Source organism: Dermacentor variabilis, chromosome 3, assembly GCF_050947875.1.
Source record: "Dermacentor variabilis isolate Ectoservices chromosome 3, ASM5094787v1, whole genome shotgun sequence".
Taxonomy (NCBI): Eukaryota; Metazoa; Arthropoda; class Arachnida; order Ixodida; family Ixodidae; genus Dermacentor; species Dermacentor variabilis.
The window spans coordinates 109,775,119-109,798,619 of NC_134570.1; the positions used below are offsets into that span (position 1 = coordinate 109,775,119).

General features: G+C 48.4%; 1 protein-coding gene across 2 annotated transcripts in view; it reads right to left on the reverse strand.

Moving 5' to 3' along the window:
• The window catches only part of Liprin-gamma (liprin protein kazrin), a 248,475-nt gene that overhangs the window by 53,744 nt on the left and 171,230 nt on the right, over positions 1-23,501 (reverse strand). For both annotated transcript variants that reach the window (XM_075686163.1, XM_075686162.1), the window contains exons 2-3: positions 13,782-14,152; positions 1,312-1,576 (exon numbers count right to left, since the gene is read on the reverse strand). In XM_075686163.1, coding sequence (XP_075542278.1) covers positions 1,312-1,576; positions 13,782-14,152 — 636 coding nt within the window. The remainder of the gene's footprint in view (positions 1-1,311; positions 1,577-13,781; positions 14,153-23,501) is intronic.

Sequence of the window (23,501 nt, forward strand, 5' to 3'; positions counted from 1 at the left end):
GTAGGGGCATAGACTTGTACCACCTTCAATTTGTACCTCTATGCACCGTCAATCTTGCGGTATGAATGCACTGATGTCGCAATCACACTTTTTATAAAAATTCTCATTTCTGTATTGAAACACAAAAGTAGCTGGAACGCCACTGCATTTTGGGGTACTCTTGGAAAATTAAAAGTTCCGAACTAGTGCCATCCTGAGAGTTCGTTCCAAGTGGATATGACTTGCGAACTCATCGGCTACAAATCGCAAATTACAATATTTGTAGTAACGTAATTATTTAAAAAAGTCAAAAACGCAATTATGTTAATTATTCAATTAAGCGTTTTGCTTTCCCGAAAAAGTAATGTCAGCCTCACCATGTAATTCAGTTAATTGATTAGAATGGTGCTACTCGCTACAGGGAATTGTCAGAAAACTTCTGCAGCTAAAGAGAGAAAGAAAGAAAGAAAGAAAGAAAGAAAGAAAGAAAGAAAGAAAGAAAGAGCACCTGGTATATAGAAGCACATGAGCGTTTGTGTAAGACGTAAGAAACAAGTACTGTAATGGTTTATGGTGCTCTGATGCCTCTGATACTTTCCAGTATTTATTTTCCAGTATTTAGAAGGTTGGGACGTCGATTTAAAGGAAAGAAAGAATAAAAGAGACAAATGTCGTACCAATATTCCATTAAAGGAAAACGGCAACAAAATTTCTTTGGCTGAACTAGCTATGAGTTGTATATACTACTGAAGCAACCTTGATAAAGCTGCAGGGATGGTAATTGCCTAGAATTTTCTTTATTGCAGCCGGTATTAGCACCTAAGCAGACGACGCTTGCTATTGGGGATTAAAGCATTTAAGACCAAGCACGTTGCCTTTGAGATTTTTCACCCCGCAACTTGCAGCCGCGGGGAGCCACAAATCTGTGAGGTCATGCCGAGGAGTCGTGCGTTCCGGGTCATGCGCCACTTCTGGCAAGTGTTAACGGCGGCATTGTTTCTTTAGTTTCGATATCACACACACACACACACACACACACACACACACACACACACACACACACACACACACACACACACACACACACACACACACACACACACACACACACACACACACACACACACTGGGTTTTGCGAGCCTCTCGTGACGCGTTCATCGTATTTCTAACGTAAATTTCTTCGCGGAGGCTGATTCAATGTTTGGCTGCTCGGTATGCACACTATCTGAAAGTAAGCTTCTTACTCGGCCTATGGCTTCGTTGCACTTAGCCTTGTAGAAGGCTAAGTGCAAAAGCGATAAGGAAGTAGTGAAGCCACACTGCGTACGAACCTTGACATCGAGGGCAGGACTTCAGCAGACTGGGTATGATCTGCTGAGGAATGTTGGGCGGACACGACGACGACATTGGCGCCGGGGGCGGCGGGGGTTCACCAGAAGAGGACAGAGGAGACGGCGACGCGTAGCCGGCGTTGGAACACAGGAAGGCCGGGCTTCCCGCCGTCGCCGACGGTATCTGCACGGCGGCGGCCATGCTGGAGATGCGGCTGTTGGTGTCCTGCAGCTCGGCACGCAGCTGTGACACTTCTTGATGAGCCTGCAGAGAGCGCCGCGGTGTTGGTGACATTAGGCGAACAACAAACAACGAATGCCCACTCGAGCTGCGTTAGAGAAATGCGCTCCTGGAAATGGCGAACTTGTCGCGCTTACCGGGTCACGTGGCTTGGTAAGGGCCGACTTGCGCTCGAGCGGCATGCCACACCACACGCGTGCCGCACACATGCGGTCGTGCGACAAACATGCACGTGTCGCACACCGGCGCGCACATTTAGGTTTGCACTGTGCCCGCACATGCAGTGTAAACCGAAATATGCGCACCGGCGTGACGGTGCGGCGTGCGGGTGCGGCGTAAGTCGGCCCTAAGCCAGAAAAAGACGCAAAACATGAAAGACGAGTGGCGACACCCACTGGAGACGCATTCTGGGACTTTCACTTTCGGAGATCGGCATTGGTCGCGTGCGCACAAGGGTCGGGCAAACACTAGAAAAGAAGTCCACTGGCTCTCGTCGGCTGATCTCCGTATTCTAGAACGTCCCTCCACTCAACACTCCACCTCGACTCAAGAAAGCGGATGACCGCACCGCCATTGAGGGAAGTGGCCACTGCTCTTCATTGACACACCACAGCAATTCTCGACAATCGTAGCGTCTTCAGCCGAGGGGTGCCGCTTTAACTGCTCGATTCCGTGGAGTGCAGGAAGAACTTCGAGTTGGAGATGGTTTGAGAAGATGGGGGTGAGTCTGACAAAATGTCACGAAAGTGAAAATACCGCCGAAGGCGAGCGATCACCCGAGAATACCGCCCCAGGAATTCAAAACAGCAGCTCGCTAGCTGTGACTTCATGCATTGTAACAACGTCTACTCGTGTCTAGTTAATTCATCATCATCATCAGCAGCAGCAGCAGCAGCATCATCATCATCTTTTACGTCTACAGCTGGACGAAGGCCACCGGCCGTGGTTGCTCAGTGGCTATGGTGTTGGGCTGCTGAGCACGAGGTCGCGGGATCGAATCCCGGCCACGGCGGCCGCATGTCGATGGGGGCGAAATGCGAAAACACCCGTGTGCTTAGATTTAGGTGCACGTTAAAGAACCCCAGGTGGTCGAAATTTCCGGAGTCCTCCACTACGGCGTGCCTCATAATCAGAAAGTGGTTTTGGCACGTAAAACCCCAAATATTATTATTGGATGAAGGCCGCACCCAGCGATCTCCAATTACCCCTGTCTTGCTGATTCCAACTTGCACCGGCAAATTTCCAAATTTCATCACACCACCTAATTTTCTGCCATCCTCAACTGCGCTTCGCTTCCGTTGGCACCTAAACTGTAACCCCACCTGCCGTGGCTGCTCAGTGGCTATGGTGTGGGGCTGCTGAGCACAAGGTCGCGAGATCGAATTCCGGCCACGGCGGCCGCATTCCGATGGAGGCGAAATGCGAAAACACATGTGTGCTTAGATTTAGGTGCACGTTAAAGAACCCCAGGTGGTCGAAATTTCCGAGCTTTTCCACTACGGCGTGCCTCATAATCAGAAAGTGGTTTTGGCACGTAAAACCTCATAATTTTAATTTTATTCTGTAACCCTAATGGTCCACCGGGTACCCACGCTACGCATTGCATGGCCTGCCCAGCTCCTTTTTTTTTTTCATTGACGTCAACTATAATATCGGCTATCCCCGTCTGCTCGCTGATCCACACCACTCTCTTGCTGCCTTTAACATTGCGCCTAACGTCTTTCGTTCCACAGTTCTTTGCGCGCTCCTATAAACTTGTTATCGATCTTTGTCAGTCTCCATGTTTCTGCCTCATATGTTAGCACCGGTAGAATGCACTGATTGTACACATTTCTTTTCAATGTTAATTGTAAGCTTCCAGTCAGGATCTGGTAATGCCTGCCGTATGCACTCCAACCCGTTTTTATCCTGTAAAATTCGTTCTCATGGTCAGGGTCCCCTGTGAGTAACTGACCTAGAAAAAAGTACTCTTGCACAGACTCTAGAGGCTGATCGGCGATCATGAATTCTTGTTCTCTTGCCCAGCTATTGAACATTGCCCTTTTCTTCTTCATCTTAATCTTCAGCCTCACTGTTACACTTACTCGGTTAAAGCCCTAGGTAATTTGTTACAATTCAGCCCCCGTATTGCTGAACAAGATAATATCATTTATAAATCGAAGGTTGTTGAGATATTCGGCGCTGACCCTCACTGCTAAGTCTTCCCCGACTAATAGCTTGAATACTCTTTCTAAGCATGCAGCAATAGCATTGGAGAAGCCCTGTCTGCATGCCTGACATCTTTCTTGATAATTAATTTTCTATTTTTCTTGTGGAGAGGCAAAAAAGCCGTGGAATCCTTGTAGATATTTCTCAAGATATACACGTATGCCTCCTGTACTCCTTGATTACGCATAGCTTATTCAATTAGTTGCTTATCGGAAAAGGCAGCCTGCAATACTAAAAGCGCCAACCTCTCTCCACAGGGAGTCGAGAAAAACGGACAAGGACGACACGGGATTCTAAGGGGTCGAAAGACCCCTGCCTGCATGTTTCGAGGATTTTGCTGCCCCAGAATGACCTAAACACGAGAAGATACTGTGTAATCCGTGGTGTCACGTTGACGTAACGGCGCTGGGTTCTTGGCTCCGAAATTCAAGAAAGCGAAGTTACTTCTCAAGTCTTTCGGTAATAATCGGTCCCTTTTCCACCCAAGGAACGAAAACCCAGTTTTAAAAGCGTACCTTATTAGCCTGCACTGGTTTGGTGTTGCTCTTTAGTGCCCATTTTAAAGGGTCCTTTTATAAATAGTTGCACGCGAGATAGTAAGATGCAACCGCAACCCACTAGGATTATATGAATTTATATGCGATTGTTGCGCATTATATGTGTCCTACGAGCATACACAGTCATGCACGTAGTCTTGTGTGGTGAAGCCCGCTTTTGAGTGTCCTATCTCTGTGTCCTATTCTCGTGCGCGTGAAAAGCTTAAAAGCGCGGAACACCGCCGTTTATTTTTTTTACTCGAATATAAACAACGTTCTCCGCCTAGTGAACTCACTATGCTTTCTGTAAACAAAGGTAATAGTAATCAGAGGGCGGTCTAGCGGTAAATGCGAAAAAAAATATTTGAGCATTACGTCGCATCCCTTTGCGGTCTCGGATCCATGATTTAAACTTCGTTCGCAACAATATTGCAAAGTATATATATATATATATATATATATATATATATATATATATATATATATAGAGAGAGAGAGAGAGAGAGAGAGAAATTCGTCTTCTTTATCGATTACCTGAGTGTCTTCGTTTGCCGGCCGCGTATCCTGGACAAGTTGTTGTGGTTACGAGTGCCGACTAGCCGATAGCATAAAGTGGCTTAGTGGACGGTTTTTTTTTTCTTTCCTTATTGGAATGGCCGACAGTGCGACATACGATTCTCGTCGAGTCGAAGTGAGGAAAACATGTAGTCCCTTTTTCGCACCTAATATGACCGCTAACGTCTCTCTTTCTAAAGGCCGCCGTTAAAGCGGCTGGAATCCGGAAGGTTTTCCGAGTATAACATATTACTACCGTCACCACATTCGTCTCAGAGCTATTCGCGCACTAGCGTAGCTTCTTTTATTTTTTTTTTTTTAGGTTCACCGGGAGCTGAGTGACGGTTTATCGCCCTCCTGTGCATCCTTCCGTGTGCACGTAATGTTCACTCTCTCCCTCATTTCCTCCTTCTGTTGACCTTTTATTTAAACCCTGTGTAGGGGTATCAAATCGGACTCACGAGCTTGTTGACCTCCCTGCATTTCCTCTCCGAGCTTCCCCTCTCTTATCGATGCGTTTTTTTTTTACAGCCGCGCAATCCCATCCCGCTGCAGCCCTCGTTCAACGTTCGCCGAACTTGCGATTTTTCTAAAATTGTTCACAAAACTAGAGCCAGCATTCAAACCCCTCCCCATCGTGGCGCGTATCGTTCAGCGTGAACTCTTGTAATCCTAAACAAAGCCGCGGCACGCTGCGCTTCATAGCAGCCGCGTCCGGTGAAGCTTGTTATCGTTGCTCGAACGAAATATCCGGCGGCAGTCGCTACGCTTCGCGAGGAACGATCCTCCAATTCAGCGGCATTAGACGCGCCCAGACAACGTTCACCTGTGCGCAGTGCACGCGTACGCGCCGCGTCAGCCCCTGGGAAGCGGCTCACCGTCGGACGCTGACGAGTTAGCCTTGCGACAGAGGCTCCCCGTTTCTTTCGTGTTGCCGAGCGCTCTGTCATGGGGTATGCCCTGTACAGTCGCTGCAGCACGTCAGCCTTCGCCACCGTGCAGCAACAAATAAAAAATAAAATATAGGAACGAATACGCGAAAGGCTGTTTCTGTGTGACGTGTACACCGACGGAGGCTTCTGAATCGCGATATGGGCGCTCTACTTCCGGCGTAAGGAAAGTAAGTGAATCCACGAGACGCGTACGCTAGGGAAAAGATAGATAGAGAGAGAGAGAGAGAGAGAGAGAGTAAAGGTCGAACAAAGAGCGAAAGGTGAAACCATCTCGGCTGGTACACCTGCTGCAAGCAACAATCCGAGCCAGATAATACCCGGGCGCCTAGCGCGAGTCCGGGAAAGTAAGGATTCCCCAGGAGCTTATGGGGTCGCAAAAACGGGTTGTTCGGACTCCGTGGACGGCATCCTCCCGCAGAAGCGAGCCCTAACAGGATCAGCTGAAAGCGTGTCTCGTGTGTCGCCATCGCCTGCGCAGTGAAGGGGGATCGCTTCGATCGCTAACGAAAATACAACTAGAAGCAGAGCCGCCGCGGAAGAGTCACGCCGACGACCGTGCCCGAGCAAGCGTGTAAAGAAGAAAGGGGGAGGGGGTGGCGCTTCCCAGCCAGGCACCGGAAAAGTTAATACGCGTTGACGGTCGGGTCGGCTGTGAAAACTTCTAGCGAGGAAGAGAAGGAGGAGGAAGGGCGTGTGCGCTAGAAAATGCCGATCTCCAAGGACGGATTGTCTGACGGTGCCCTTGAGAGGCCGTGTCGAGACTAGCTGGGGGTGAAAGCGAGCGAGAGCGCGTGTATGTATGTATGTATGTATGTATGTATGTATGTATGTATGTATGTATGTATGTATATATATATATATATATATATATATATATATATATATATATATATATATATATATATATATATATATATATATATATATCGCAAGCCAACAACAACAACACAGGGGTAATTACTTCTACCTATTAACTATTAATTGAAATAAAGAAATTATACATTGATGGAGCTCAAAGTGGTTGTAAAAGCTTGCCGTAGCTGCGGAACGATCCCACGTCGTTGCATTGCGCGTGCGATGCTCTACAAATTGAGCTACAGCGGCGCCGTCTTCTCATCCACTTTCTGGGGTCCTTATGTGTTACTACTAGAACTAACCCTGAGAGTGTTATCCAGCGCTACGGATATATATATATATATATATATATATATATAAGAAAGGACTTGCTGGCGGAGAAGGAAACCAGCGTTTCTCATGCCTTTTCATAACTCGCCTTGCCGACGCAATAAAAATAAAATAAAAAATAAAGAAGCGCGCAATAGCATAGCGGCCAAAATGCGGCTCAGCCAGCCGCCGCCGCGAAAACTTTCGGGGCTCCCCGCGGAATTTGCGGCGCGCAACTCACTTCATGCGGTTAATTCGCGAACGCGCGGTGTCTGTGTGTGTGCGCGCGCGGGCGCGCGTGAGGCGCCCTAATTTATCCGCCAGACGGCGCGTTAATGATAGCGGTTGCGCGGAGCGTTACTGTATACGCACGCGGTGAGCGGGAAGCAGGCCGAGAAGGAAGCGTAATACGCGTGCAAGAAAGGAAGAAAAAAGAAAACGAGGCTCGTAGGCTAAATAGGCCGCACGAGCTGCGACTTCGAGAGACACCGTTCTTCGTGCGTTCAGCTGCGCGTATAGACCGGCCGCGACGAGTTCCGATTATGCAGAATTAATAAACAAATAATTAGCGCTTTCCGGACACGAAACTGCAAACTTTTCTCTGGGAGAAAGTGGGCAGGGAGGGGCTGGACCATTCGATCTTCCGTGGGCTCGTCCGTCGACACGATGTACAAACCCACGGAACCGCAGCTGCGTTTCTGGAGATCCACAGCCTGTTGTATTACCGCTTGTGATGAACTGAACGAAGAACGCATCAGCGTGCACGTGCGCGCGTGTTTGTGAACTTTCCGCCTCCCTTGTCTACGCACATTTTAGTCCTATTTCCCCATTGCTAGACACCCAAGCGGTCTCAGCCTCTCCTGCCTTTCCCATATTACTTCTTTCGCTCTCTTTCCTCCTCTCTGTCTCTGTAGCCTAACGGGCGCAAATGAATTTGCTCGCACGTATTTTTTTTTGTTTTTACCCTGATCTTCGCCGCGTTCCGGCGCCTCACTTTAAAGTCCGTATTCGCTAAAGTCGTCGTAGGTGCGACTACTATTTCATTGGCCCGCCGCTGGCTACAGCGCTCAAACATTGATAGCAGGATAGTATCCCTTGTAATGAGGAATCGCTTACGTCATGAAATCACGCAATGAACAGTGTTAGCGCTCACGTAAGGGAACGTCTGTTAATGCGGGCCCGGTTGCTTCGAGGGAGCTTGCCGAGCAAATGGGAGATAAGCGATACTCTTGATGTATGTATGTATGTATGTACGTACGTATGTATGTATGTATGTATGTATGTATGTATGTATGTATGTATGTATGTATGTATGTATGTATGTATGTATGTATGTATGTATGTATGTATGTATGTATGTATGTATGTATGTATGTATGTATGTATGTATGTATGTATGTATGTATGTATGTATGTATGTATGTATGTATGTATGTATGTATGTATGTATGTATGTATGTATGTATGTATGTATGAGCCTCGGTTAATTGTTAAATCGTGAAGTACGTCATCCTGGCGACATTCTCGGTAGAGCGCGGGGAGCTATTTCCACGATATACGCTACCGCTTACTTACGACGAAAAGTGGGCTTTTCCCCCGAAACACTCTTAATGTTGAGAAGCCAACTTCGTCAAACACTGTTAAAGCGAAAGCTATCTGCCTCTTCTCTCCGTTTTCCACCGTGCGTCGGTGCTTTGTCTCGCACGACCCCCTATGTATAAAGTCTTGCTTGAGCACGTGGTCAGCGCTAGATGGCGGAGCGTGCCCAGCGGATGCTTTCGATTAGCGCGAGACTAGAGTCAGTGGGGAAAAAAATTCAGAGTACCGCAAAGGTACGCGGCAATAGGCAACATGAGTGGCGGCGGCCATATCCCTTCCGGACCGCCGACGTACTGCTGGAGTGCGTTGTGTAACAGACGCGTCAGACAGGGCTTTTCGCGTCATCTCGTGTTCCGTTCGCTGAAAGTGAAATATTCTTTTGTGTTTCTTCAAATGGCTATAACTCGTGATTCCGAGATATCGATGCTTATGAACGTACTGTTCGGTATACGCTTCAGAATTGTGTATGAAATGTGCGGCGATTCTTGCAATGCTCGCGAACCTTCATCGTCGCTTAATGGGTCTCGTCTTGCGTCAAGTGCTATATGCGCTAGTTCCGGACGTCCAAGTCTACTTTCATATGTTCAGGGAATTTGTATAAAACGTCGTTTACTCGTACACGGGGCCTTGAGGTTGTGTTCAGGCTGAAAACGCAGCTTGACAGCCGATTGATGTGTAGTCGGCGTTCGGGTTGCCTCCATAGTGCTTGTTTACGCCTTTCCACTCGTCATCCAAGGGCATGGGGAGGGCTCTCGTCGGCGTTACCTCGTGTGCGTGCGCGCGTGCGAGTGCTTCGCTTAACATCGATTCCCACAGGTGCGTGGGATCCGCTATACATTTTTTTTTCTCTGTGTGTTTATGGGAGCCGCATGCAGTCATGCACGGATAGCTTTTGAAGAGCTTGCAGGTTATTACGCACGCAACCGATTTGTTATATTTCTTGCCCCTTCACACTTCCTGCACGTACCGCTGTAACTCCCACAATTCATATAATGGCGTGACGCTACCGACGTGTCTGCCGTCATGGTACCTCGAATTTTGTGTCGTTGTTGTAGCTAACAACCCCCCCCCCCCCCCCGGCCATTAGATTTCTTTGAGAAACAAACTTCTACTCGTTCACTTTTATTTGCACCCTTTACGTTGCTACACCCGTGGAACCCATAGCAGGCAAACACGTAGGCCAACATCTGCTCTCCTCGACATCGCCTGCCAGCTTTACCAACTCTGTCACCAGGTTTCCATTGCGGAGCCTTAATACGCTCCCTGTTGACACAGCCGGTGACGCTCGTCACTGTTGGTGTTAACTTATGGTGTTTTACGTGCCAAAACCATTTCTGATTATAAGGCACGCCGTAGTGGGGGGGCTCCGCAAATTTGGACCATCTGAGGTTCTTTAACATGCACCTGAATCTAAGCACACGGGTAATTTCGCATTTCGCACCCATCAAAATGCGGCCGCCGTGGCCGGGATTCGATCTCGCCACCTCATGCTTAGCAGCCCAGTCGCTGTTCATATATTTTGGAAAGTGCCCTGTCACGGCAGGCGGACTTATTCGTATTTACAGCCTGGGAGAAGCTCTTTGACAACGCACGAGTAGCCAAACTGACCACAAACCCGATGCTCGAAAATTCCTGGTTGGTCCAGAACCTGAAGCAGTGCGAACGAATGGTGGCATCGCTTCCGAAAACAAACATACAAACAAAAAACAAACAAATAAATAAACAAACAAACAAACACTTAAATTTGTGAAGCTTCGGCAATGTATCCCTGTGTCCTCCTCACTCAGAGGGGTCGTGCACATCACATTGTACAAAATTTATGACACAGAAATCTGTCAGCTGAGGCGAAGTTTCCCTACTAGAATAACTCGGGCAAACCTGGGCAAACCGTGGCAAATCGGGGATTTATGAAAATAAATCGGGCAAACCGTGTCATTTCAGCTCTCCAGAGCTGAAATGACACGAGCCCTGGCGACTGCTCGCCACGAGCCTACGACTGCATCCAAAGATTTCAACCTGCGTACTTTCTGCGGCTGCAGTGTGACTACGTGCCCGAAAACGGGTGCGCACGCACGTTTATTTTAGAGCGCAGCTCTTTGGCGCCCGTTCCCGCGTTTCGCGTCGCCATCGGCCTCGCCGTTGTGCCTTGCCGTAACCAGCTCCGTAGACGGGACCAGCGCGCTGCTCTAGCTGCGCGCACTTCTGGCGTCATCTCTCGCGCACGGCGCGAGCCTTGCTCTCCCATTGTCCTACAAAGCCAGATCACGTGTTCTCGCCTATCTTCTCATCCCCTTCCCCCGCGCAGCGCCATTGCGGTGACTCTCGCCGCTACCGTCCACTCCGCCCTCGCCGTACAGTTACTGTATATGCTACCGTAGGAAGCAGAGTTGCGCGTAGGTCCGCCATCTTGCCTGAGAAGCAACCAAGTCTATGTGGCGAAGCCGCACTCCGTTTTTGCAGGCGACATGCCTAGCGTATCGTTGATCGACCGTAAGCGCTTTTGCATCGCTTGTGCACCGCTTTTCCGCCTAATCGCAAACAAAGCACATTGAAACAGCTGACTTGATTAGATTGTGAAGAAAAAGGCGCTGCCCTTTTTTAGCGCGCGGCGTAAGATGCAGCGCGTATATTAGTTTTTCTTTTTGGAGTTGCATTCACCTGTGCACTTTCTCCGCCCTAATAACGTATGGGCACTCGCGTATCTAGAATAGATTGTGTATTCTATATACGCCGATCAGATGCAGCATTCGTGAACCGCGACGGTAACGATCAGATCGCACCGAATAAACTTAGGGAATATGGTGATGTTATTTTATAGATTCCGGAAATCCTACAAAATTTTCGTACGAAAAAGCTACTTCACAAGGTAGTATAAGGTTCGAAATAAGATAGCGTATTAAAAACTGGACAAACTATAGTAATTTAGGTAAACAATCAGATACTTTAATAACTTTCCTTCGCTTGAATACTGGTTGGCACTCAGGTTTTGTTTCAACAGAGATAAATACGCTACTAAGAGCAGTGCAGTGCTCTTTTAGCATGTAAACAGTAACAAAAAGCACCGAGCCGCAGCTACCTATTTTTTTGGCAATAAAATCAAAACGCGAATTTCAGAGAAAAAAACAAACACTAGTATATGCGCGTGCAAATATTTTGATATAGTGAGCTTTATCAAGTTGTGCTCTTTTATAAAGGGAACTGTACTAAATATAATGAGGCCCATACTTGCTTATGTGCCATAGCTCTCAACATGTAGCCAGTCTAGAATATTACTGGTGAATCAATGACCAACCATTGCTATTTCGACTCTGGTACCCCATTAGATCTTGTGTAGGAACATATCCATCTACCAGCAAGCAATGGATATCAGCTACACCTGCAAGTGTGATTTCATTATGTGCCTTTTCACTGCAGGGATTCCAAAAGTAGCCTTCTGTGGGAGTGTAGCGAAAGTTTTTCTCAGAGGATTGACATAGCTACAAAACACAGTTAGGCCCTTACCGTATGTTAAATGACAACATTCATTCCTCTTGCATCCTGGTTCACATAAGCTGTAGTAGATTAAATATCTTTACTTAGTAGTAACCTCTTTCATATTCAGAAACAACCCAAGCAGTGCATAATCATGAAAATGTGAGCTGGCTTTTTTACGATACTTCTGTGAAAGCAGTGTGGTGCATCACATGCAGAAAACTGGTAATTCCAGCTAAATTTTCTGTATAACTCTACGTGCTTCCATTATTTAAAAAAATCCAGACTTGCAGTAGCTTTTAATGTTCCAGCTGTGAATTTTTTTAGCACAGCCCAAAAAGCACGTAGATGTTAGTCAAGCAATTTCATCTCATACACACGTGATGCAATAGGCAGTTGACTGAAAATTTGTTTGTTCAGGTGTCTTTACCTGAATACCCTTCACAATAGTTTTACAAAGGAAGAAAAACAATTACTGCAGTAAGGTGTCACGAGGCAGGCCGACGAAACAAACGTGAGATGTGCTGCGCACGTTGCGTTGTTGCTACGCAGCTAGCACGCACGTGAACAGCGAATGGTAAGATCGGCCGGATTGGATATGAATTTGACTGGCGATAACTTGTGTCAATCCAGTTCGCTGCAGCGGCGGCGTCGGGAAATACAAAAATTGGCCCGAACATCTGCTTCTCCGCAATGCACGGTTGCTTGGCTACCACGTGATGACGTTCTGCCAATAGAGGCGCTAGCGGCGTGATAAAACTGACGCGCAACTCTGCTACCTGCGGTAGCACATACAGTAACTCTACCTCGCCGTACCTTCTACCGCTGTCGCGGCACTGCCGCGGTGCCGGCGGCGGGCACTCCTTGCCACCTCGCTCGTGATCCACGGCTCTGCGCTCCTCCGTCTCCACGCCGCATGGCTGTACGGCTCTCAGCCGTGTCTCTCGCTTACCCCTTCGCGTGGCGCGTTCCTCAGTGGCATTCGTCGCCTCTGGCAATACTTGCGCCTGGCTGTCCTTTTCTCGCCTGCACTCTTGCCCTATACGTCCCCTTTCTTGGCGCAGTGCCGTTGCGGTGACTCGAAAGACAGTTACAGTGTTTCGTCCCCTTACTTCTACTTACCACCCCAACCTTGTGCGGCAATATTGAGGCTTGTCTCTGAGTGAATGAGTGTGTGACCTCTACTCAATACCCCTGTTCTCCACCCACTTCCTCATCCCATCTCAGAAGAAACATTAAATAATAATTGCTAATCTCCCCCCTCTCCGCGGTGGTGACCAATATAAGATGGCGCGATGGCACGCCGCCGGAGCGCCTGCTCGATAGCGGCGGATCGTGGTGTGTGCTGCCCAACCCGAAGCGAACCGCCTCCGTTAGGCACTGCGTGTTGTGTATGTGGTTGCCTGTTGTTGAAATAAAGCAGCAGCTGAGCTCTAAGATCGTATTACCAAAAGCATAATCGTCGGCCATTTTTTTCATCTGAATTGTATGTCATGATGAATGTTCCAGGTCAGTGACTTTTTCATGTACTTTACCCTAAAATCTGCCCTTCAGCATGATTTGTCTCTATTCGTAGGTCATGCGCCGACTCTACATCACCCATAATATTGGTGAACGTTCTTTGTATCGGCCCCAGTACCTCCCATGTATTTGTAAATATGCATGTATTTGCAACTTTATGTCTTGCCCCCAATATGTAATGATGCTCCTTGTGAAATATTTACGTTATCTTACTGTACGCACCTGTTGCAGGTCGCCGTCGATGCGCGACGCGAGCGCCTTGTTGTCGTCCATCATGTTTCGGAACTTGGCCTGGGCGTCCACCAGCAGTCTGCGCATGAGCGCCATCGAGGACTGCAGCGCCACCTGCTGCTCATGGCCGCCGCCGACGAGCGTCCCGGTCGCCTCGCCTGCCCGTCCGACGCCCGCCTCGTGCGTGTTGGCGCCCGGAAGGGGGCGCTGCTGCGGCTGCGGCTGCTTCTTTCCCTGCAGCGGCTGTTCTTCCGGCTGAGACCGCTGCTGAGGTGCGCCGGCCAAGCTGTCGTCCGGTCCTGCCGGCGATCTCAGGACGTAGCGCACGATCTGCTCGTTCAGGGAGTCCAGGGACTGGATGGCTGCGCAGGGACAGGCAAAAGGGAACAGCTCTCACTCGGTGCGGAAAGTGAAAGAGAGAAATTGCCATCCCCCGATGGGCATAGCACGAAGCTACGAAGCAAACGCCGTAGAGGTGTCTCGGAAAGAAAGCTTTGCATATGAAAAAAAGATCCACCTCTATTCCCCGCAGTCAAAGTTGATGTACAGCGGAGTTGGTGTGAAGTTTAGACAAGCACCAGCACCCTAACTACGTTGGTCAACGTTACACCAGCACCGCCACCACAACCGACGTACGTCACGCGCGCACGCACACGCCCGGAAGTGTTGCATACATCCTCGTTCTTCTAGGCTGTCCGCCAATTACCTTATTGAACTAAATCAATATTTAAAAGTAAAGTGGGTCAGAAAACACGAAAAGTGTGACTTACACACAATCTGCAGACGTGATAGCTTCGGAGTGTAATACGAATATGCGTGAAAACATAATTCAGTTTTTTTTAGAAGATGTTTATTTCAACAAAATACGATGCGAACACTTCCACCAGGACGATAATATATACAAAGTATACGAAGCATTACATATACGGCGCGTCTTCAAAAAAATGTCCGATTCCATATGGCCTCACTCACATACAGCAACGTAGACCCGCGGAAACGCAAAGTTACACATGAACTAATTGTAACAATATATAAAATGATGAGTATATAAAATGTACACAATGGTTACGCCGATGTGACAGAGGAAATTTACATAACATTGCAGTGATGACTTTTGATGGCCTGGTTGTTACGAGAACCACGCTGGTCGAAAATTAACCCACACGCGTCCATCAGCCACCGACAGGACATGACATGGCCACTGTCGAAGGAATACCTCTCTCTCAAAGAAGAACAACTCCTCTGACAGAAACGACAGTAGCTCAGAGTAGAGCCTCTCCAGAAGCGGAAAGAGCGCGCGGCGGCGATGTGCAGCGGCCACTGCCTCGCACCGGTATAGCGCCAAAAACGAAAGGCCCCCGTAGCAACTAAATGTCGCGCAGAGCGGCCACGTGAGCAACGACCAGATGTGTGACAATTCTGTTACGCGGCCACTGAAAGACAAAGCCCGTTTCCGGCTGTCGTGTGATGTCCATCCGCATTCATTCTCATCCTTGCAGGCCCTGCGCCTCGAGCAAAGGCGTTATTGAACTAATTGAATTTCTCAGAATCAACCGTGCCACAAAATTCGTGAAGCATGACTCACGCGCAACCTGCAGACATGATAGCATCCGACTGTGATTCGAACATGCGAGAAAACATCATTGTGTTACGGGGAAACTCATTCACAAACCTCTTTTTCAACTGCCGGTTTTTGAATGAACACGCCACAAGAAATTCCGACCAACTATAAAGGCTAAGGGCTTCGCTGAAGAATTCCTCCTGGTTCGGGTACTGAACTTTGGATAGACGCACTTTCCGAGGTGATTTGATCTAACCATGACGCTAGCAATCTGCAGAGCGAATCATAGTCTACTCGAAGCCAAGGAAATGGGCAGGGTTCCGGAATCCGAGGGGCAGTGGGGACATGCGCCCCACACAGGTTCTATACAACGATAAACGCAGTGCACACGCCATTAAAGTGTAATTCATTAGCTGACCAATGAACCATTTGAGAAGCTGATCACACAGTTTCATTTAGTAAGTAACCAGGTAAATCAACACACACAGAGAGAAAGAGAGAGAGAGAGAGAGAGAGATCACGCGGTGTTTTGCTTCTAGAGTTAGAAATCGTACACCAACTGGCCGATTAGCTAACTGCCTATTTTAGTGATGGACTGACCAACAAATGGTCACTCAGCGAGTGGTTAAGCCAGAAAACGAAACTAAACAAATAAAGGTAGAAAAAAAACCATGTCTGTTTGACAGAACATTACGTTTTTCTGTTCTCGGCCTCAAGCCACCTTAAGTGCTTTCTCGCTTCTAAAAAAAAAAAAAAAAAAACAAGGGAAAGCTACTTTATCGAACAAGACCGGACACGCTCGGAGCTTCGAGAAGCGCAGTTTAGTGCACTCGCAGAAAGCGGGCGTACAGAGAAGAAGCCTTGCGGACCGTAAATTCCCCCGCCACGACTGCCGCCGAGCGACGCGCAATCGGCCTGCGCGACACGCGCGATTGACCTATTTTCGCCACTTTTTTACGCGCTTTTTTTACGACCCACCGCGCGCGAGCGTCCCGAGTCCACCACAGCACTCTGCGCCCGTGGCGGTCGGTCCGGGCCCCGCACGGCCAAAGCCACCCACAAACCGCGAAGACTTCCCCCACAGGAGAAAGAAGGCAGGGCGCAGCCGAACGGCCAATAAAAACGCCCAAGGCCCCCACCCGCCTGTCTCACCAGCAACTTCCAGAAGCCACCGCCCTTGCGTACACAACAAGCGGCTGCCGCCGCTTGCGTTGTGTATACGGAGTGGGCCGATATGATGGTAATGGACTTAGCGCTTCCCGAAACTGGTGGCCGCGCCAGACAGGCGCGCTTTTGGAAAGGGTCACGCTGATAAGGCGACGCCGCGTGCACCTCGAACTCGGTGAATGTTTGATCTGCTTCATTGTTTGGTATGTTCGTGGATGCCGGTTTTGCGAAGCGGTGGCACTGCAAAAGGAAACGGCCTTGTTATAATGCAGGAATCACTTTCTGTCGGTTATATTCCGTTGTTATCGTCCACCGCTCACAACCTGGCGATCCTAGAGATAAGGCATATAGGCGGGGCGCTGCTTCGTCCACCATACTGATGAAACGCTACAACGAATGATAAAGATAGCATCGTTGCACATTATCCCGGAAGTGGACGGGGTATACGACGCACTAAGTGCGCGGTTTTCGTACAATTTTTGGCTACAGCTCCCTTAGGGCTGCTTGTGTTTAAATACTTGTTTTAGTTCAAATAAACCTTGAGTTTCTGTTGTTTCCCATCAAGCGTGAGGCTCCTTGCGAGTAAGCGATTGTGGTGTTGTTCTTTTTTCCTCTTCATCCTCGGTTGTCTTCTACCCATTTGTGATCATGGATTCATACCAACTGGCCCAAACCTTTGTACGGGGTAATTCAAAACCATATTTACAAAGCTCTTCTTTCGTAAGTGCTGTTTGGCACTGGAAGGTTACCTTCGCTAATTATACGACCCACATCGCAATTACATGCAATTCTAGCCGATGTTGTTTCTCGCTTTTGTGAGTACGCGCAATGAATCGTACGAGTCGCCGAATAAATGAATTCAGGGGTTTTACGTCCCAAAACCACGATTTGATTACGAGGCACGCCGTAGTGAGGGGCTCCGGATTAATTTTTACCACCGGGGGCATCTTTAACGCGCCCGCAATGTACGGGGCACGGGCGTTTCTCTCTTTTCTTGTTTTCAGCATTTGGCTCCTATCGACATGTGGCCGCAGCAGCCGGGATACGATCCCGCGACCTCGTGCTTACTATAGCAGGGCAACGGCACAGCCGCTAAGCCACCGCCGCGAGTGGTGCGTTTCGCTGCATTCAGTTTCGTGTACCTTGTCGAAAACATGCTGTTAAACCGTGCGCCGTTGCTAATGAATCCCAAAATATTGCCATATAGTAATTTTCCCTTCTCACAAAAGACAAAGCGTTTTTTTTTTCGTTTTTATAGGAATGCAAACTGTCTTTCCTCTCCGGCTATTGATGTTGAATATGGTAATTCATCAACGATGACATCGACCTGCGCGCCAGCATGTGGGCACGAAGAAATATAAAGCACAAAAAAAAAAGAAATTGTCACTACTAATCAATAACGTCAAAATGCTCTTGAAGGAGCGACGAAGACGATAACGATGTCGGTGTGAATGAACGCTCGAGCTGCCCTGAAGCCCGCGCTTTTGTGCTGTGTAGCTTAACAAGTGTCCAGCCCGCTACTGCAGCCTGAAGACATCTGTTGTTGGAAGAACTAACATCTGTTGGGGGAAGGGCGGGGTAGCACAATAACGGCAGCAGATGGATGGGACTTAATGGACTATGCAGCACAACGGCTCAGCTTTAAATGCAGCTGTAGCGTTAGGTTAGGTACAAGATCACCTATAGATAGAGCATAAAATTTCAGTGACGCTTTAATTCCACCTGCTATTCAACGACGACAAAACAGTTGGGACCAATTGTGCGAGAAGAAAGAGACGAGAAGGGCGCAAGCATTAACGCAGACATTGTTCCGCGCGCGCGCTGCGATCCCGTTTCTTTCAGTACATTTGTCCCACTGCGCCCAAGCGATTAAGGTCTTTGTCTGTGGCTCGCCTCCTATCGTCCGCCTCGTTTTCGTGTAGAATTACTGCCTGCTTGTTTGGTCGTAGTTGTAAACACAAACTCGGATACACGCCACCCCCCTTACTCTCACCATCTCCTCTCCAACGACTGTGCCCTCCTTATACTCGCTCCGTAGACGCTGGTTAAAAAACGTGACAACCATCATTCAGCGCCAATTTGCTCCTTCCCTAATGCTCTGCGTCTCGGGAGAGTGCTGGGCGGTCCCGGGGGCAGGAGGTGTCGCCAGCTTTCCTTCTTACTGCGTCCTTCCCTCCCTTTCATTCATTCATTCTTTCAGTCTTCAATAGAAACGACGAGAAGAACAGCGGGATCACTCGAGGCGGCTGCGATAAAACGTTTTCAAAGACGGCAAACAACATCAGTGCTGCAGCAGCAGCGGCGGACTCTTCTATACGCTTCCAGCTTCCAATCACGTAGCGGGGAGAAGCGCGAGCTAGTCTCGGAGATCAAAGCGACCTCGCTCGAATCAAGCACCGAAGCGACGAAAACCCAATCGACTACGCGAGCAGAGAGGTGTGTGTAGGCGGGCAAGTGTGGCTGCTATCCGCGAGGCGCTTCTAGAAACGGAAGGAGAAGAAGAAGAAAAATAAGCAAAACAGCGAGAAGTCGTTGTGTACTCGGTGAGGCGCGGGCACTGTAGCGCGGGCAAAGGCTTCGCGGATCGGGCAGGCGGGGAGCGGGAAGAAATTCCGTTTCCGGCGCCTGCGGGTCTTTTGACTCTCCATGCGGATGACGCAAAAGAAGAGGCTTTCGTACTCGGGGGGGGGGGGGGGGGGGTATTTTCCTAGTTGTCGCTACACTGAGTGATTAAATAGGAAATGGACAGAGAGAAAGACCGCGATATAAAAAGGAAGCGAAGCCAGATCAGGCTTCTATGGCAGGGGGGAGCGGGGGGGGGGGTCTTTTTTGTTCGCGCGCTCCACGCTGAACGCATGGTATGTTGAAAAAGGTGGGTATCTCAGAGATAAAAAGAGAGAGAGAGCAGAAAACTAAGACAGAACCCTAGAAAGAGTGAAAGGAAACGAACGATGAGCATGAGAGAGAGGAAGGAGAGAGTGATTGAGACGGAGACAAATAAAGTGAACGAGAGGCAGAGAAAGAGAGTAGGGGGACCAAATGAGGTTGAGAGAGAAAGATTCGCGTGGAACCGTGGGTCACGCGTAAGCGGAGACAACTGAGACTTACGCACGCACTGGGCCTCGTGCGTTGCCGCGCTGAGCTTACGCAACACGGAGACAGGGCGGACGAAGGAGCGGGCGTTTCTCAAGACAGAGAGTTGTTGTCGTAATGGGTCGTGAGCAGGAACGGCAAGAGAAAGGAAGCCGTAACGCAAGACTTCCGCGTCCCTTGTCTGCATCTTCACTGTCGAGATGCTATGGGGAAAGAGAACTGGGGCCCACAGTCGCACAGCACCTCGCACGCTACAGTGGTAGGGAGCCAAGCGGCGCCGGTAAACTGTGACAGCGAGCATATTATAATCGACGGCCACCAGCGAACGAGAAACAGAACTTTCTTACGAAAGAAACGACTTTGGTCAATTCTCCCCTTATGCGAGGGTCGTCTGATGAGTATGGTAAAGATACAAGAGATGGCGCTACGGTTCTGTTTTCTTCCAGATGGCGCGCGAGAAGCACCCTTCATATGACGGCAGAACTTGTTTACGCTGCTACCAACCGTTAGTAAGCTTCTGACAGCCATTGGCGCTGAGGTGTGCGGTGATTCCCGTCAAAATGGAAAAAAGGTGAATTTCGAGCAGTGATCATACATTTTTATGTAAAAGACTGGACGGCTGCCCAAATTAAAGCTGAGTTGAGCGACGTTCATGGAGACTCTGCACCATGACTGAAGACCATTTACTACTGGATAAATGAATCCAAACGTGGCCGAACCTCGACGCAAGATGAAGCACGTCCCATGGGCGTACAGTGGAGGTCCCCATGCCAGAATTGATATCGAAAATTCATGGAAATGTCATGGAAGGCCGTCGAGTGAAGGTACGTGAGATAGCTGAAATTGTAGGCATCTGGGCAGAGAGAGTTCACAATATTCTTCATGAGAAATTGCCCATGAAGAAGGTCTGTGCACGTTGGGTGCCACGATTGCTGGCCATCGACCAAAGGCGCATGAGCGCAGACATCTCGAAGAAGTGTTTATCGATACTCGATCGCAATCCGCGGGACTTTTGGCGCGATGTGTGACAGTTCACGAGACGAGGATACATCATTGCACGCCAGAGTCTATACAGCAGTCAAAGCAACCAACTGGGCCTAATGAAGGTGCTCCAAAAAAAAAAAAAAAGGCGAATACTGTTTATTGAATCGGGAGAGGCTATGGCAACTGTCTTTTGGGATTAACGAGGAATAATCTTTGTACAATACTTTGAAATCAGCAAAACGATAACAGGACCATATTATGCAACACTGCTAGTTCAACTTAAAGAATAATCGCGCTAAACGATCTAAGCTAGCACGGAAAAAAAAAACTCCTCTTTCACTAAGACAATGATCCGCCCCACAGATCGCTTGTTGCAATGGCCAGATTGCATGAGTTAGGCTTCGAGGTTGTGCCTCATCCACCATATTCTCCGGAGTTGGCCCCATGCGACTCTTTTTTTCACTTTCCAGACATGAAGAATTGGCTGGGTGGAAATAAATTTTCTTCAGGTGAAGGGGTTATCTCAGTGGTGAACGACTACTTCAATGGCCTCGAGCCACCCTTTTTTTCTGAGGGGACAAAAAATCGGAGCACCGGTGGAAGAAGTGTGTGGAGCTGGAAGGGAAGTATGTTGAAAAATATCGTTTTCTGCAAACATGGTACGTTTAATTGATTTTTACCACACTTATCAAACGATCCTCGTATTTGGAGATGATCCTGTAGGTGGTGCAGTGTGATGACTCTTAACTTTTACGCAGCCTGCAACACCTCTGCTGTGAAGGTCGGCTTTAGAATAAGTGTTTAACATGCGCCAAGTCAATTAAAAACAAAAGAAAATGAAAAAGAAATACATAAATAAAAAGGTAGTGACAGACAGCAAAAGAGTTCCTACACCTCGGGCAATGAAGTTCCGAATTGTTTGAATTATGCACACCGCAGTTAGAAATTGCCCGCGAAACCTTGTTCATATGCGATTGATAGAGCGAAAATGGCAGCACAACTACCTGCGCGATCTCGTTGAGCACCGCTGAGGAATCTGGAGTCGATCGATTGGCTTCCTCGTCACAAAGGTTTTCGTTCGTATGTGCTACTTTCCATTGGTAGGCTACCTTCGCTAATAATACGTGCAGCATCCGTACTGGTTGGAATAGGCTCTTACGAACAAATCGAGCGTAAGAGCTTTTTGTGAACGCAGGCCCTGGGGCCGAATTCGCGATACCTCTCGTTCGTAAGTGTTAATTGCCATTGGCTATCTACCTGCCCTAGCCATACCGTATAGACTCGTGTGAGGGCGGCACTTTTCATTCACAATTTTGACGGGGTGCGTCAAAATTGTGAATTTTCGAGGCTCCGAACGCGACTGCTTCTTCGTTGGAAATTTTTTTGCTCGAAATTTTGGGTTGCCAAGTTGGGGTTGCGGCCCTTACACGGGTGCGGCCCTTACACGAGTCTGTACGGTAATTGCAAGACAATTGCAATTGCAAGACAAAGACAATTGCAGCGCTTACCAAGGTATAGCTGACAGCTCGAACGAAAGCGCCTCTTCATCGCCGTTTTCGTCGCAGTGACCGATCTCTTCTTTCAATGAGACGCGCGTCGAATGCACGTCACAATATGTCCGTCAATGCGATTGGTTGGCGTCTGCTTTTTACGAATAGTTCAAGCGTAAGAACATTCTTTTTTTTGTAACTACAAGCCCAGTTCCCGCATTTTAAAAAGTGATTTCTACGAAAGAGTTGTTCGGGAAAAAGAAATGAGTTGGCCAATTGTGATAGCCAACTACAAACGTACTGCCGTAGATTACCGTGACAAGCGTCTTGTAGGCTACCTCTCGTTCCCCATGAGAAAATAAGTATTAAAGAGATGAGAGAGAAAACAATTAGAGAATGTCAGAGAATACGCTTGTGCGCAACATGGACCTACAAATAACCTAATATACAACCCCGGCGCCCTATAACGTAAAACTATTCCAATATGTTTTTATTCCAATCTCCTGAAGTCAAATTTGCGTAACAGTCGACGCAAGCATCGGGCGTTGACCCGCAGAGTTGTCTGAACAGACCAATCAGACGCTCTCCTCGTGTATAGGAGGTCGCTTTTGTTTGCTTTAAAAACGAATAACATTGCCTACACTGAGTGGCTTGTCTTATCTAATTGACTGACAAGAGGCGGGGAGCAAGCTCTAGTGGAGAGAGATTCGATTGGGCCGAGCCAGTGAACTGAAAATCGATAACCGGATGAAGAGGGTGCTGCCGGCGTCTGCGATTGGTCCACTTTCCGTTACTTAGCTTGCGGTGGCTGGTCGAAAATCGCAGCGGCATGCAACGGAAGGTTAAGATTGCTGCTAAAACGGATCCTCGGCAAAGAAAAGTTGGCAGAGCAAGGTCGTAAATGTGCCGAAAGTGCTCGAAAACGTTACACGGCCACGCAAAATGTTTTATTTTACGCAAATAAACCCAAGCTCTCCGGCAGGTGCGAGTAGCCAGTGCCTGAGCGATTGGCGGCAGCCATCTTTTATTCCTTTCGGAACGGAGCAGCCTGTGGATATTCAGAAGAAATTTCAGCTTTGTTCGGCATATTAAGGCATCTTTAACGCGTACACGTCCCTTTGACGCGGTGAGTTTTCACAATTTTGTGACGTCGCATGGTAGGCAGGTGAGGTGGGTGCAGCCCGAAAAGTTTTGACCAATAGCCGAGGGCTAATGGAAAAAGGCGTCGAATCAGAAATAACTATTTTTCTTTTGCTAGATCAAATCATGCACGATCGGTGTGTACACGTCATATCACGGTTTTCGTGACGTCGCGCGACATATAGGCGAAGTGGGGGTGGTCCAAAAAAGATTTTGACCAGTCGTGGAGGGCTGATTGCAGAATTGGAATAGAAACGTTTGGAATAGTGTTACGTT